The sequence below is a fragment of the Ranitomeya variabilis genome, chromosome 6, assembly GCF_051348905.1.
Source record: "Ranitomeya variabilis isolate aRanVar5 chromosome 6, aRanVar5.hap1, whole genome shotgun sequence".
In the NCBI taxonomy this organism is placed as follows: Eukaryota; Metazoa; Chordata; class Amphibia; order Anura; family Dendrobatidae; genus Ranitomeya; species Ranitomeya variabilis.
Genome location: NC_135237.1, coordinates 538,615,245 through 538,627,723, shown reverse-complemented (window position 1 = coordinate 538,627,723; position 12,479 = coordinate 538,615,245). Strand labels below are relative to the sequence as shown.

The 12,479-nt window shown below is 47.2% G+C and overlaps 2 protein-coding genes across 3 annotated transcripts in view; one reads left to right on the top strand and one right to left on the bottom strand.

Moving 5' to 3' along the window:
• The window catches only part of MTBP (MDM2 binding protein), a 50,190-nt gene extending 43,303 nt beyond the window's left edge, over positions 1-6,887 (bottom strand). The window contains exons 1-6 of the mRNA XM_077271155.1: positions 6,667-6,887; positions 4,789-4,860; positions 3,843-3,916; positions 3,622-3,770; positions 2,819-2,877; positions 2,403-2,541 (exon numbers count right to left, since the gene is read on the bottom strand). Coding sequence (XP_077127270.1) covers positions 2,403-2,541; positions 2,819-2,877; positions 3,622-3,770; positions 3,843-3,916; positions 4,789-4,860; positions 6,667-6,739 — 566 coding nt within the window. The 5' untranslated portion in view covers positions 6,740-6,887. The remainder of the gene's footprint in view (positions 1-2,402; positions 2,542-2,818; positions 2,878-3,621; positions 3,771-3,842; positions 3,917-4,788; positions 4,861-6,666) is intronic.
• A 97-nt stretch (positions 6,888-6,984) lies between these two features.
• Positions 6,985-12,479, top strand: part of MRPL13 (mitochondrial ribosomal protein L13) — a 31,855-nt gene continuing 26,360 nt past the window's right edge. The window contains exons 1-2 of one of the 2 annotated variants that reach the window (XM_077271158.1): positions 6,985-7,264; positions 11,427-11,550. In XM_077271158.1, the coding sequence (XP_077127273.1) occupies positions 7,238-7,264; positions 11,427-11,550 (151 nt within the window). In that variant the 5' untranslated portion in view covers positions 6,985-7,237. Of the gene's footprint in view, positions 7,341-11,426; positions 11,551-12,479 lie in introns of both variants that reach the window. The other variant, XM_077271156.1, reaches the window with a different exon arrangement.

Here is a 12,479-nt window from a genome sequence, read left to right as displayed (position 1 = left end):
AGTCTAGTGGGGCATATTAGTGTCCTGGACCAGTCGTCAGACCGTTACATATCAGACAATGGCTGGTAACAACTTAACGTGGTTATCAACATGTTGTGTTTGTGCAGCCAAAAAGGCCGTGGTTGATGTAGTGATAAATGGAGTGTGAACTGGCAGCTCAGTAATTGTACATTTCTAGGATAACTTCTCAATCAGGATCTGATAGTATAATCTCAATGGCCCCGTTAAGAGGATAACGGGGCCATTGAGATTATACTAAACTGATCTGTTATTACAGGTCTTATGTACACCAGAACCGTAATAACAAATAAGTCATGAGTACTAGTCGTGGAAAGCTATAGAAATGGGGTCTGACCATTACAGATCAGGGTCACTGTATGGAGAAAGTTTAATCTATTCCGCACAAACTCTGCAGCATTTTACAATACATGCAGAGTGGTTATTCCTCCTATCTTTCTGACCGCTCCTTCAGTGTTCTGTTTTCTGGCTCCACTTCATCTTCTCTTCCCCTCACTGTTAGGGCTCAGTCCTTGGCCCCCTTCTCTTCTCCCTCTACACAGCCCCAATTGGACAGACCATCAGCAGATTTGGTTTTCAGTACCATCTTTATGCTGATGACACACAACTATACACCTCATCCCCTGACCTTACCCCCGCTGTACTACAGAACGCCAGTGACTGTCTGTCTGCAGTCTCCAACATCATGTCCGCTCTCTATCTGAAACTGAACCTCTCCAAAACTGAACTTCTTCTGCTCCCGCCTTCTACTAACCTCCCTAAATCTGACATTTCCCTCTCCGTGTGTGGCACCATAATAACACCCCGGCAGCAGGCGCGCTGTCTGGGTGTTACATTTGACACCAATCTCTCCTTCACTTCCCATATACAATCTCTTGCCCGCTCGTGCCACTTACACCTAAAGAACATCTCTAGAATCCGTCCTTTTCGCACACGGAATCAACAAAACAAAACAAAAAAAACAAAAAAAACAACACCCCTCACTGTTGCCCTGATCCACTCCCGCCAAGACTACTGTAACACTATTAATTGGCCTCCCTCTCACTCGACTTCCCCCTCTCCAGTCCATCCTTACCGCAGCAGCCAGGGTTGTCCATCTGGCTAATCGCTACTCGGACGCCTCCACTTTGTGCCAGTCGTTACCCTGGCTGCCCATACAATGAAGGAGCTCAGTTAAACTGCTTGCTCTCACCCACAAAGCTCTCCACAATATGGCACCCCCCTATATCTCCTCCCTCATTTCTGTTTACCCGCTCCGAAAGAGACTTTCGACTAACCTCTGCACTAATCCATACCTCACACTCCCGACTTCTCTCGAGCTGCGACAATCCTCTGGAATGCTCTACCCCAAGAAATTAGGACTAACTACAACTTGTAGAGTTTTAGGCGCTCCCTAAAAACACATCTGTTTAGGGCGGCCTATCACGTTTCCTAATCAAAGTCATTTTATATATAGTCCATTCTCTAATCATAATCCTCCATCGTCCCAAAAGCACCACAAATACAGGCTGTGATCAGCTCACGCAGCATTTATCTATCTCCCATCGCCTCAAGTTGGCTGGACCATCATTGTATATAAGCCCCTGTACTTTGTCACCCCCACCTCACTGTAGATTGTAAGCTCTTCTTACGAGCAGGGGCGGCATTATCTTCGCTTTAATTATTGTATTATCGTTAACTTTTATGATTGCTGTGTATGAAGGGCTGAATTATAAGGCGCTGGGGAATATGTTGGCGCTATATAAATAAAGATTATTGTGGATGAGTTTTAACTTAATCTGATCCAATGATTTGAAGTATTCACAGATATTGCCTTATGTGGCATTGTTCTAATCAGCAGCTTGTCAATTTGTGTTGTGGATTTTACCCAATACTAAGGGGATCTTAAATCCACAGTTCAGGTCGCTAATCTGGAATTTTTTTTGCGCTGCGACAAAACAAGCATAAATAAGTATGGAATTAACGCGCAGATCTTAGATATAGAAACACTGTGGATTTCAGTTCAGAAATTCCATGTGTGTAACCTGCACCAATTACGCAACGTGTGAACTTGGCCTAAAACCGCTATATGGCTGCCATTATCCGACCATGCTCGTGTGCTAACCAAGTGACTTCGGCGTGCTCGAAAAATATGTTTGAGTGCCCGCGGCTGCATTTCTTGCTGCTGTTCGCCAGCCGAAACCCCATGCAGGGACAGCCTATTTGTTAGAAAATCCCTGCATAGGTTGCGGCTGTTGAACAGCCATGAAACTTGCAGCCGCGGGGACTTGAATATAGTATTCTAGTACACTGAAGACACTCTTAGCACCCGAGCATGCTCAGATAACACCTTATCTGAGCGTGCCCTCATCACTAACAGCTGTATTTTGGTGCGGGTACTTTACCCTTTGCGATCATCAGTAACGATGGAGATCTTGGCCCCGTGCCACTCCTTCAGGTGTTTAATGGCCCCCACTGCGAGCACGCAATGCTTCATTTTTGGAACATCTGGAGAGATCAGCAGGACGTCCACCAACCCTCGGCCTAAAACGAAAAATGAATCGATCATATTTAGGACAGGTCATTAATATCAGATCGGGTCAGTTATCCTCCCTGGAGGAAGCAGTGTATAAAAAGTGTACAAAAGTGCAGCTCAGCTCCTATTCTGTTTATAACTGACTGCAGAGGTCACAGATTGGCTGCAGCGGTCACATACTCGCTACTTGTCAAACAATTAGTAGGAGCGTTGCTGGATCGGTGGGGAATTGTTTTATAACACTTTCACAGTCCCACTGTTTTTTTCTTCATGACTATATATTACCTGGTGCAGGGAGCTTGTCTGAGAGCTGATGGAGCGATTCTGCCGCCTCTTCAAATAAACTGGGAAGAAAAAAAGACGATTGATCCACAAACCAACAACATAAACAGGTCACTACTACCGGTCACTCACCATAATATGGCCAAACAATTTTAACAATCACTCTGATGTCACAAAATGGGTCTCTAGGGTACTGGTCCAAAATGGCCTTTCATAACCTCTCCATAGGGATCCCAGTGGTCCAGTGTCACCAGAATTGGTCTCAAGACCCTCCTTCCTCCTCAGTAAATGACTGACGTGGAGAAGGATTTTGAAAGCAACCACATGCGAGATACAACAAACGTACAGTACTGACATTATCCTGAGAAGAGGGTCCTGACATGTGCCGCTGTCAGCGGGGAGGTGACCAGAATCCGGACCACCTAGTCACCACAAGCAGCAAGTGACGGGACCCCAGTCAGTCTGATTGGCAGGATCTGCATCTACTATTTGTTTATGGTGAATCCCACGGACAAGGTGGGGTTAGTTAGACCACACGGCACAGTCATGGGACCTGTCTCTCAGCCACCAGACTGCCGGGACTAATGGAGGCAGCACCGTCACTTCTAGTGTCACATGAGCACGGCCTGCAGAGGAAACGGGAAAGCAGAATTTGGGAAATATGGTCTATGACCACTGGGTAATTCTGGGGCATCAGAATTATTACTGACTGCCTGATGTCATCAGCGGGGCCAGCCAAAGACCTCCACACCGAGTCCACGTGTCCACTATCCCACCTCTTACCGTAGACCGATGGCGGATCGTACCTGGTGTCAGTCACGGAGTCCCGGCTGCTGTCATCCTCGTCATTCTCTGGGCTTTGTAGTCCACATAAACAATCCTCAAAGGTGCTGTGTGGCAGCTCCTCGCTGTCATCAAGGACCGGGCACAAGTCCTCCCAAGCAAGGCTGCAGTACTAGAAGGACGAGAAGAGTGAGCGGCAGGAGGCTCCGCCAACAAGAGGACGACAGGCAGGAAAGGGTCCTACCTGGGAGAAGCCGAAGGTGGCTTGGATCGCAAAGAACCATTTCCTTATCGCTGGTTCTCCAGTCAAAGAACAAGCTGAGGAGGAGAAACAGTCAGAAATAACATCATGAAACACTAAACACACCGGGCATGGGAGTCTGTCAGCAGGTCCATGCTGTGTAATCCGAGAGCATCATGGTGTAGAGACAGAGACCCAGAGTGCAGAGAGGTTTCATTATCTAGGCCGTCTCAGATGTCGGTTTTATCAGCAGGAGATCACTACAGGACTAGTGCCTCAAGCCTCCTGGTCCTGCTGCTCTGTGTCACCCTGCCCCCATCACCGATTGTTAGATTACTGTGCATAGACAGAATCTGTCAATCAATGATGGGTGCAGGGATTACACAGTTCAGCATTCTCAGCTCTGCTGGAGAAAACTGAGTGTATCACAACTGCTGCACCCAGTACGTAACACATCGCTGGAATCAGGCTCTCTGCCTCTACATCATGCTACTCTGAGATCGCATAGCAAAAACCTGCCGATACATGCCCTTTAATTAAAGTCTACACCACTTTTTATTTGACTTGTGCACCACAATACTGGTGCATTTTTCCGCAGTTTATCAGAGGTGACCGGTCTCCTAAGTAGTGAGCTCAGTACGTACAAGCTGTTTGACAGTAAGCTTGTAAGCGCTGCCCCCGCTCCTATGTAGGCTTCATACAGCAGCATGGGCGCACGCACAGTTCGGGCCAGCAGCGCTCTGATGTCACTGGTCCCAACGGTCCATCCTCAGAAGCGTGATGCCCCCTGGAGGCAGAGGACTACAACCCTGTGCTGCCATCTTTGTCATTTGTAGCCTATCCACAGCATTTCGGGCGGCCACATCTAGGCTTTCAGCTGCGATATGGACCCTACATCGCACAACAGTGACTCTATAAAAGAGCGGATCTAAGAAATACAAGGCATTACCAGGGAAGGTGTCCGTGTGTTTGGTACAAAGCTCCTTCAGGTGATTGTAGAAATCCTTCACATCCACAAAACCTGCGAGTACAAGAAAAATTTACTGCGCGGGCACAGAAAACTAAAAAAAGAAATTCACTCCAAAAATATATAACATTGATGAGCCTTGACTCCCATCGAGCACATCGGTCTTCCCATCAGCCAAAAGCGTTTTAAATAAAGCTTGATCCTTCCTGCCCATATAACTGTGGGCCTTTACCCCTGGAGAGGCATCACGTCAGCTTTAGAGTCCGAACTAAGAGGTACGCCATGTCTCTTACCCCACGTGTAGGGCATTGCGCTAGGTTAGGCATCCATGGTTACGACCACTCAGTGACAGACAGCTCTTACTGGTCGTAACCATGGAAACCTAAGCTACTGCAATGCCCTGCACATGGGGTAAGTCAGTCATTCTGAAGAACTAGACTACATTTCTAGTTGTGAGGTGTTTGCTAATATTTACACCTGTTACATATTGGGAAAGGATCTTGGAGATGGGAGCACCACTAAGTTTTGTCTTCAGCATGTGAACTCAAACATGTGGGCAGCACGGTGGCTCAGTGGTTAGCCCTGCAGCTTTGGGGTCCTGGGTTCAAATTCTACCAAGGACAACATCTGCCAGCAGTTTGTATGTTCTCCCCAGGTTTGCGTGGGTTTCCTCCGGGTTCTCCAGTTTCCTCCCACATTCCAAAGACATACAGATAGGGAATGAAGATTGTGAGCCCCATCAGGGACAGCTAATAATGTCTGTAAAGTACAATAAACACAAGTAAAATTAACCTGGCTGCTTCAGTCACATCATCAATAAACACTGGTAGTGACCCAGCGCCACTAGAAGCCGTGCACGCCCGCGCCACCACACCGCCTCCGCCATGTGACACAGAGGATGTGCTGGGCTTTGGATCAGGAGCCGGTCCAATCCTTCTCCATAGTTTCCTCTTCCCATCATTCTGGTACAGGTTGATCTTAGTTTTGCTTTTCCAGAACTTGGCGGCTTCTTTAGATGATTTTTTGGCGAACTCTAATCAGGCCTTTCTATTTTCCAGGCTGATTAATGGTTTGCACCTTGTGGTGACCCCCCTGGACTTGGTCTCATGAAGTCTTCTCTCGATGGTAGACTTAGATACTGAAGCAGCTACTTCCAGGGGAGTGTTCTTCACTTGGGTGGATGATGTGAAGAGGTATTTCTTCACCATGGGATGTATTCTGCAATCATCCACCATTGTTGTCTTCCATTGACATCCAGGCTTTTTTGAGTTCCCAAACTCACCAGTGCGTTTTTTTGCAGAATGTACCAAACTGTTGATTTGGCCGCTCCCAATATGTCTGCTACTTCTCTGATGGATTTCTTTTTTTAACCACCTAATGATGTTCAGCTTCTCTTCCACTGAGAGCTCCTTTTAAAACGCATGTTGTGGGTACACAGCGTCCTAAGGAAATGCCACACCTGGAATCAGCTCCGGACCTTTTATCTGCTTAATTAATGATGGCTTAACAAGGGAAAAGCCCGCAAAGCAACTTTTGAGATATTGTCCAATGACTTTTGGTCCCTTTAAACAGAGACAACTACACATTAAAGAGCTGCAAGTCCTAAACCCTTACTCCAATTAGGATGTGAATAGCCTCAAATTAAAGCGGAGAGTCGGCACTTTAACCCCAAATTGATTATATAAATATCATTTTTTTATATGTTTTGGTAAAGAGGCTACAATGCCAGAGAGGAGGAGAAAGAAGCTCTGCTGTCTGCCAGGGCTGAGGTTTCTATTCAGTGCCAGCAATACTAGCTATTGACAATGATAAATGCGAGCACCCTCTAGTGGCCTCCCCTGTAATGACAGCGTGTGGTACCTGACGGCAGCGTCTCCCGGGAACTCTCCGCAGCCTGTTTCTGCCAGTAGATGAGCAGCACGTACCGCTCCATAAACCCACAACTCCTGGATCACAGAGACAGCCCCCGGCCACTGAACCATCCAAGCCGGAAAGGCGCCGCCTCCAACTCTCCACTAGACCGGGAAAATCAAATGTCCGCGCCAGTGACGCACTTCCGCCAGCTGTCACAGCGATTAGAACCTTCCTCCCGGCAACTAATCCCCGTTATGAAGGTTCCTGGGGCTGAAAGAAACCGCAACGCTCATCACTACTATTGATTTTGGCCGCCTCGGTGATACAGAACGTTTCCTAACGGAAGAGAATTCACGAATGAGGAACCATTTGTGGTGAAACTGAGGTTTCTAAATGTGTCTGTAATGCTGCCTGTAATAAGCTTTGGTGGCGGCCATTTTGTCGTAGACCACGTAATGTTGGTCTCTATGGAATTTGTCTTAGGGAAAATGGCTCCATATGATGAGGACATTTTTGTTTTCCGCGTGTAAGGAGGTGGAGAGTGTGAGAGGCTGTGTGTCATGGTGACCTCCGTGTGATGGCGAGTTACAGCAGAGCTGCCCAGGTAATGTGGTGCCATGGAGGCGGTGGTCCTGTGTGAGGGCAGCTATGCAGCTATTACTGCTCTGTGTATAAGGCAGGTAGGCCATGCTGGAAGTCTGATATTTGGGGGTCAGTGGAGGCAGGGCAGCCATGTGTGTCCAGGAACCGGCCCCAAATCTGCCCTCCTTCCCACAGCCAGAACTTTTCTCTGTCCACCTAACCGTAACAGTGAGGTCATTAATGGCCGTCAGAGGAAGGTTCTGCTGCTGAATGCACTGGGGGAAATCATCAAGATCCTCTGCTGGCAGCTCCTGTGTAATCACAGACCAATGACGAGTCCAGAGACGCTGCAGCCACGGGAGTGTGTTTAGGCCACGCGCCTGCAATGGAGAATGGAGGGGTCCGGCTTCCGGACATTATGCCCTCCCACACCATGATCCCAGGAGAAGGACCGCTGCAACGTTCCCTCGTGAAGGCCTAACGTCACTTCTCTAAGAGGGTCTCATGCCTGGTTGCCCAGCGTCCGTATATTTATGAACAGTCCGTAAAAATTAGGTGTCTTTTTTTTCTGTCGTCCATACCGTCCATGAATTTTCTCCCCACCCCTGAAGTTTATACTGTGCATGTGCTAAAATGGCAGCCATGTGCAGTACGAACAGGACCCACCCTGGAAGAAGAGTCATGTGAGATCCTGGAGGAGGGTGCTGCGCTGTCATAGCGGAGGAGGCACAAGACAGGAAGCGCCGGCATCCTGCCGCTCATCACCGGCGCACTACAGGTACCACACTGCTGGCTGCATCTGCCCCATGTGGGGTCTATATCACACCTGTATATAGGGACCTGCAGCCTGTGACACCCAGCGAGGGCTGTGGGGGGAAGATCGGGACGTTTCACCCACTGATCTGACCTCCATAGACAGATAAAGCAGCCGGGTCTGATCTGTGCCCCTCGTCTGTGCTCCCTACTGTCTGTCACTAATCAGCTTTACAGACTATCATCTGTCTGTCCAACCCAAAAATAATGGGGGCAGCACATGATATATAGATGAATAATAAGTGCTATTTAATAGCTCATGGGGCCACGTGTCTGTTCCAAAGTGTGAAGCTTTTGCTTGAAAATGGTTCACACGTTTGATCCGAAACGTGGCCACATGGGCTATTAAATAGCACTTATTATTGATTCCTATGGAGTGCTGCCTCCATTATTTGAGTATTTTGAATGGTTGGAATACACCTGGGAGGCTTGAGACCCCGTTATGCTGCTGCTGCTTTTGTCTTTTTCTTTTTTGTATCTTTCTATTAGTGATGAGTGAATGTGCCGGGATAAGGTATTATCTGAGCATGCTCTGGTGCTAACAAAGTGTCTTTGGTGTGCTCGAATAATATGTTCTTGTCCCCGCGGCTGCATGTTTCACGGCTGATCCACCGGGATTGTCTGTTTGTTAGGGGATCCTCGCATGTTTTGTGGCTGTCATGCAGCCGCGGGGACTCGAGCATAGTATTAGAGCACAATGAAGGCAATCTAATAGCATCTTATCCCAGCACGTTCGCTCATCACTACTATCACTTGGGTAGCAGTATACACTGTAATGCCATAGTATATCCGGTGTACACAGAGGTGACGGCTGCGTTCTGTATAGTACAGGAGCGCTGTCAGTCCCAGTGTACGCTCTGTACATATACACTGAGGCCGTCAGTCCCATGTAACCACAGCAGCGTCTCTCTCCAGATCGAATATGGAAATCTACATTGATCTCATTGTGTCAATATTCCAGTGCTTTCCTGTTATGTTACAGAACTTTGTGTTATACAGTTGTGCTTTTTATTGATCGCCTCTTTTATAGCATTTTACACACTTGGTCAGCTTTCTGCATTGGTTATCTATGTATCAGCTCGGGTATATAAGTGTCTCCTCTGACTCCTATTCTGGCTTTTAGGAGGCGCGTTAAATGTCCGTGAATTTGAGTCCGTGTGCCCAGAAATTATTTTTTTCAGGAGGTTGACCATCCTGCTGTCCTGGTGCAGAGCAGACCAGTAATGGAGGCTGGACTGGAGATCCGATGAGTCCCGCTTTTTTTTCTTGGAAGCAGTGATATGTGGAGACCACGTGGGCAACGCCATAAAGAGGCCCTAACAAGGGAACATCACACCGGTCCCACTCCCGGGATTATAGTGGGGGGCACAATGTCTGGTAGCCGGAGCCCTCTAGTCTTCAGCTGAGTGTTACATTGATTTGATGGTAGAACCTGTGGTCCGGCCATTTCTCCCAGGAGCCATTTTTTGAACATGACACCTGGTCCCTACTGTGAGCAGCCTGCGTGGCCTAAGGGTATGTTCACACGTTGCAGATTTGCCTGTGGAATTTCTGTGCAGATTCTTCCTCTCTTGCCAGAAAACGCAGGTGCGGATTTGATGCGTTATTACATGCAGATTTGTATGCGTTTTTGAAAGCTAAATAAAGATCTATTATTGAACAAAAATAAAAATTGGTGATGTCATTTCTTGTCCAACCTCTTCATTTACATACTCAATTGAAGAATAATGTTTACACACACAGATAGATGATAGATATATAATACCAAGCCCAATGTTTAGTAATAAACATAATAAAATGGGATGTAAAGAGTTAAATAAAGACACACAAAATCTGCATTAGGCCGGGGTCATACTTGAGAGAAACTCGCAGGAGTCTCGCACCTCAATACCCGGCACTCGGACCGGAGCATTCAGCTCCATAGAAATACATGCAGCCGCACACTCCGCTCCCGAGTGCCGGGTATTGAGTTTCTCGCAAGTGTGACCCCGGCCTTAAACGCAATATCTGTTTAATTTAAAAGAAATCATCGGCAATGCTGTCACTGTGAGCATTCATTGCCGGATGAGAGCAGTAGTCCCATCAGACAATGACTGATTATACGCCTTTTCACATATCAGTTTTTTGGCATCAATCGCAATCCTTAAAATTTAAAAAAAAAAAATACGGCGACTGATGCCGCCGGATCCGTTTTTTTCTCATAGACTTGTATTAGCGACAGATGGCCTCACGTTTCATCTGTTGTTCGCCGGATCTGTCGAAATTTGTTTGTCCGGTGGCCGGATACAATGGAAAAAGTAACTTTTTTTGTGTACGTCGAAAAAATGGACAGCGATCGATCCGTCTGTCGTTTGCTAGAATAGAAGCCTATGGGATTTTTTTTTTTTTTTAACTGAGCATGCGCTGATTTATTTAGCCAGATCCGCTAGACGGATCCGTCCAAAATAACGAATCCGTCGCATCAGTTTTGCACAATCTGTGACGGATCCATTGAGCCAACGAATTGTGACTGACGGCAAAAAACTGATGTGTACAAGGGGCATTAAGACCCGCACACACACAGACACGCACAGAGCGTTTCATCCGCAGCTAACCCGCAGATCTTTTTTAAACCTGCGGATTGGCCTGACACAATGGAAGTCAATGGGTGCAGGAACGCTGCAGATCCGCCAAAAGAACTGACATGCTGCGGGGGGAAAAAAACACGATTCCGTGTGTTTTTTTTCCACAGCATGTGCAAAACAAGTGTCAATTTCACATAGACTAACATTGGCTGTGCACTACCCTGCGGACTTGATGCAAATCCGTGCGGCCAAAAATGCAGCGGAAACGCATCAAAATCCGCAGCGTGTGCACACAGCCTAAACGCGCTATTATGGCCATCAGCGTCTCCGGACTTGTCTCCCATCGAGCACATCTGGGACGTCATTGGTCGGTGATTACACAGGAGGTTCCAGCAGTGGATCTTGATGATTTTCCCCAGTGCGTTCAGCGAGGCAGAACCTTCCTCAGACGCTCGTTAGTAACCTGTGAGTGTCGGGATCCTGCACACGGGGCTCAGACCCCACAACGAATAAATCCAGAGGTTCTGAAAATGTCATTTCCATTCTTCCGTCACTGTCAGGTCTCCATCCTGGGATTTCTTTGCAGTTTGCTGCTTATTAAAATTTCTTGACCTATTAACTTTTTTATTTTTTAAATTTACACAATTTTTCCTAAGCAGCAAATTGCACCATTGCTTGTATGTACAGGCACTGTCCGACGATGGCCATTTATGAAAACGGTAATAACCCTTTAAGTGCCGCTGTCACTATTTCATACGTTGTGTGGTTAATCTTTCTTTTTTCCCATTTTTTTTTCTTGCTTTTCAGCAATGGGCGACATTCTCCAGGGTTTGGTATGTCATCGATGCCAATATGCAGCCGCCGGGCAAGATCGCCTCCATATGTGCCGCCTACCTGCAGGGTTCCCACAAACCTGTGTACCATGCACAGAGTGAGTATTCAGGAGGACCAAGCCGTCTGCTCTATCAGATTAGCTAGGAGCTTTGAGAAGAAAGGCTCTTAAAGGGATTTCCAGGATTTTTACCTGAGTGATGATGTGCAAAGCAGGAATATGTGCTGTATTTGTAATACCAGTTATCACCAGCAGATGGCGCCATGTGATAAAGAAAAACCATGTGTTCTGCACAGAGGCCTCTATAGAAAGGTGGGGATGGGATTGCTGGGATTCATGGATCCAACTTTTTTTTTTTTTAATCTGGTTTGTAAATTCCAGAAATCAATTTAATGCACCTAATGAAAATAAGATGTAACACGGAGATCATCTTTGCTGTGTATTGGGCCGCCCCGCACTACATGGGCGCTGCAGACACTTTAATGATAGGATCAGCGGGGTCCCGGAGGTCAGACATAACACGATGGTGTATCTGAGTGCGCAGGACGGCAGCTATGGATCACCAAGGTACTAATTAGACCAGCACAGCTCTAACAAGGATATTGGTACTATAATGCGGCAGATCCCTCATTATTTGGGGCAGCTGTACAGTGCCTGTTGAAATGGAAAAAGCTTGCCGTGCTGGCGAGCCCTACCTCCGCTGTGCTGGCGACCCAAAGCCCCGCCGTGCTGTTGAGCCCTACCTCCGCCGTGCTGGTGACCTAAAGCCCTGCCGTGCTGGCGACCCATACTTCCACCATGCTGGCGACCCGTAGTTCTGCCGTGTTGGCGACCCATACTTCCGCCATTCTGCTCACTAATAAAGTCCCTTAATGGTTTATTTTCAGCAGAAAAATTAAAAAATATGTATAAACAAAAAATAAACAATTCTTATAAAAGAAATCCCTCTAGTCCATAGTAGGGTTGAGCGAAACGGATCGGTCATTTTCATAATTCGCCGACTTTTGGCAAAGTCAGCGTCTCAGGAA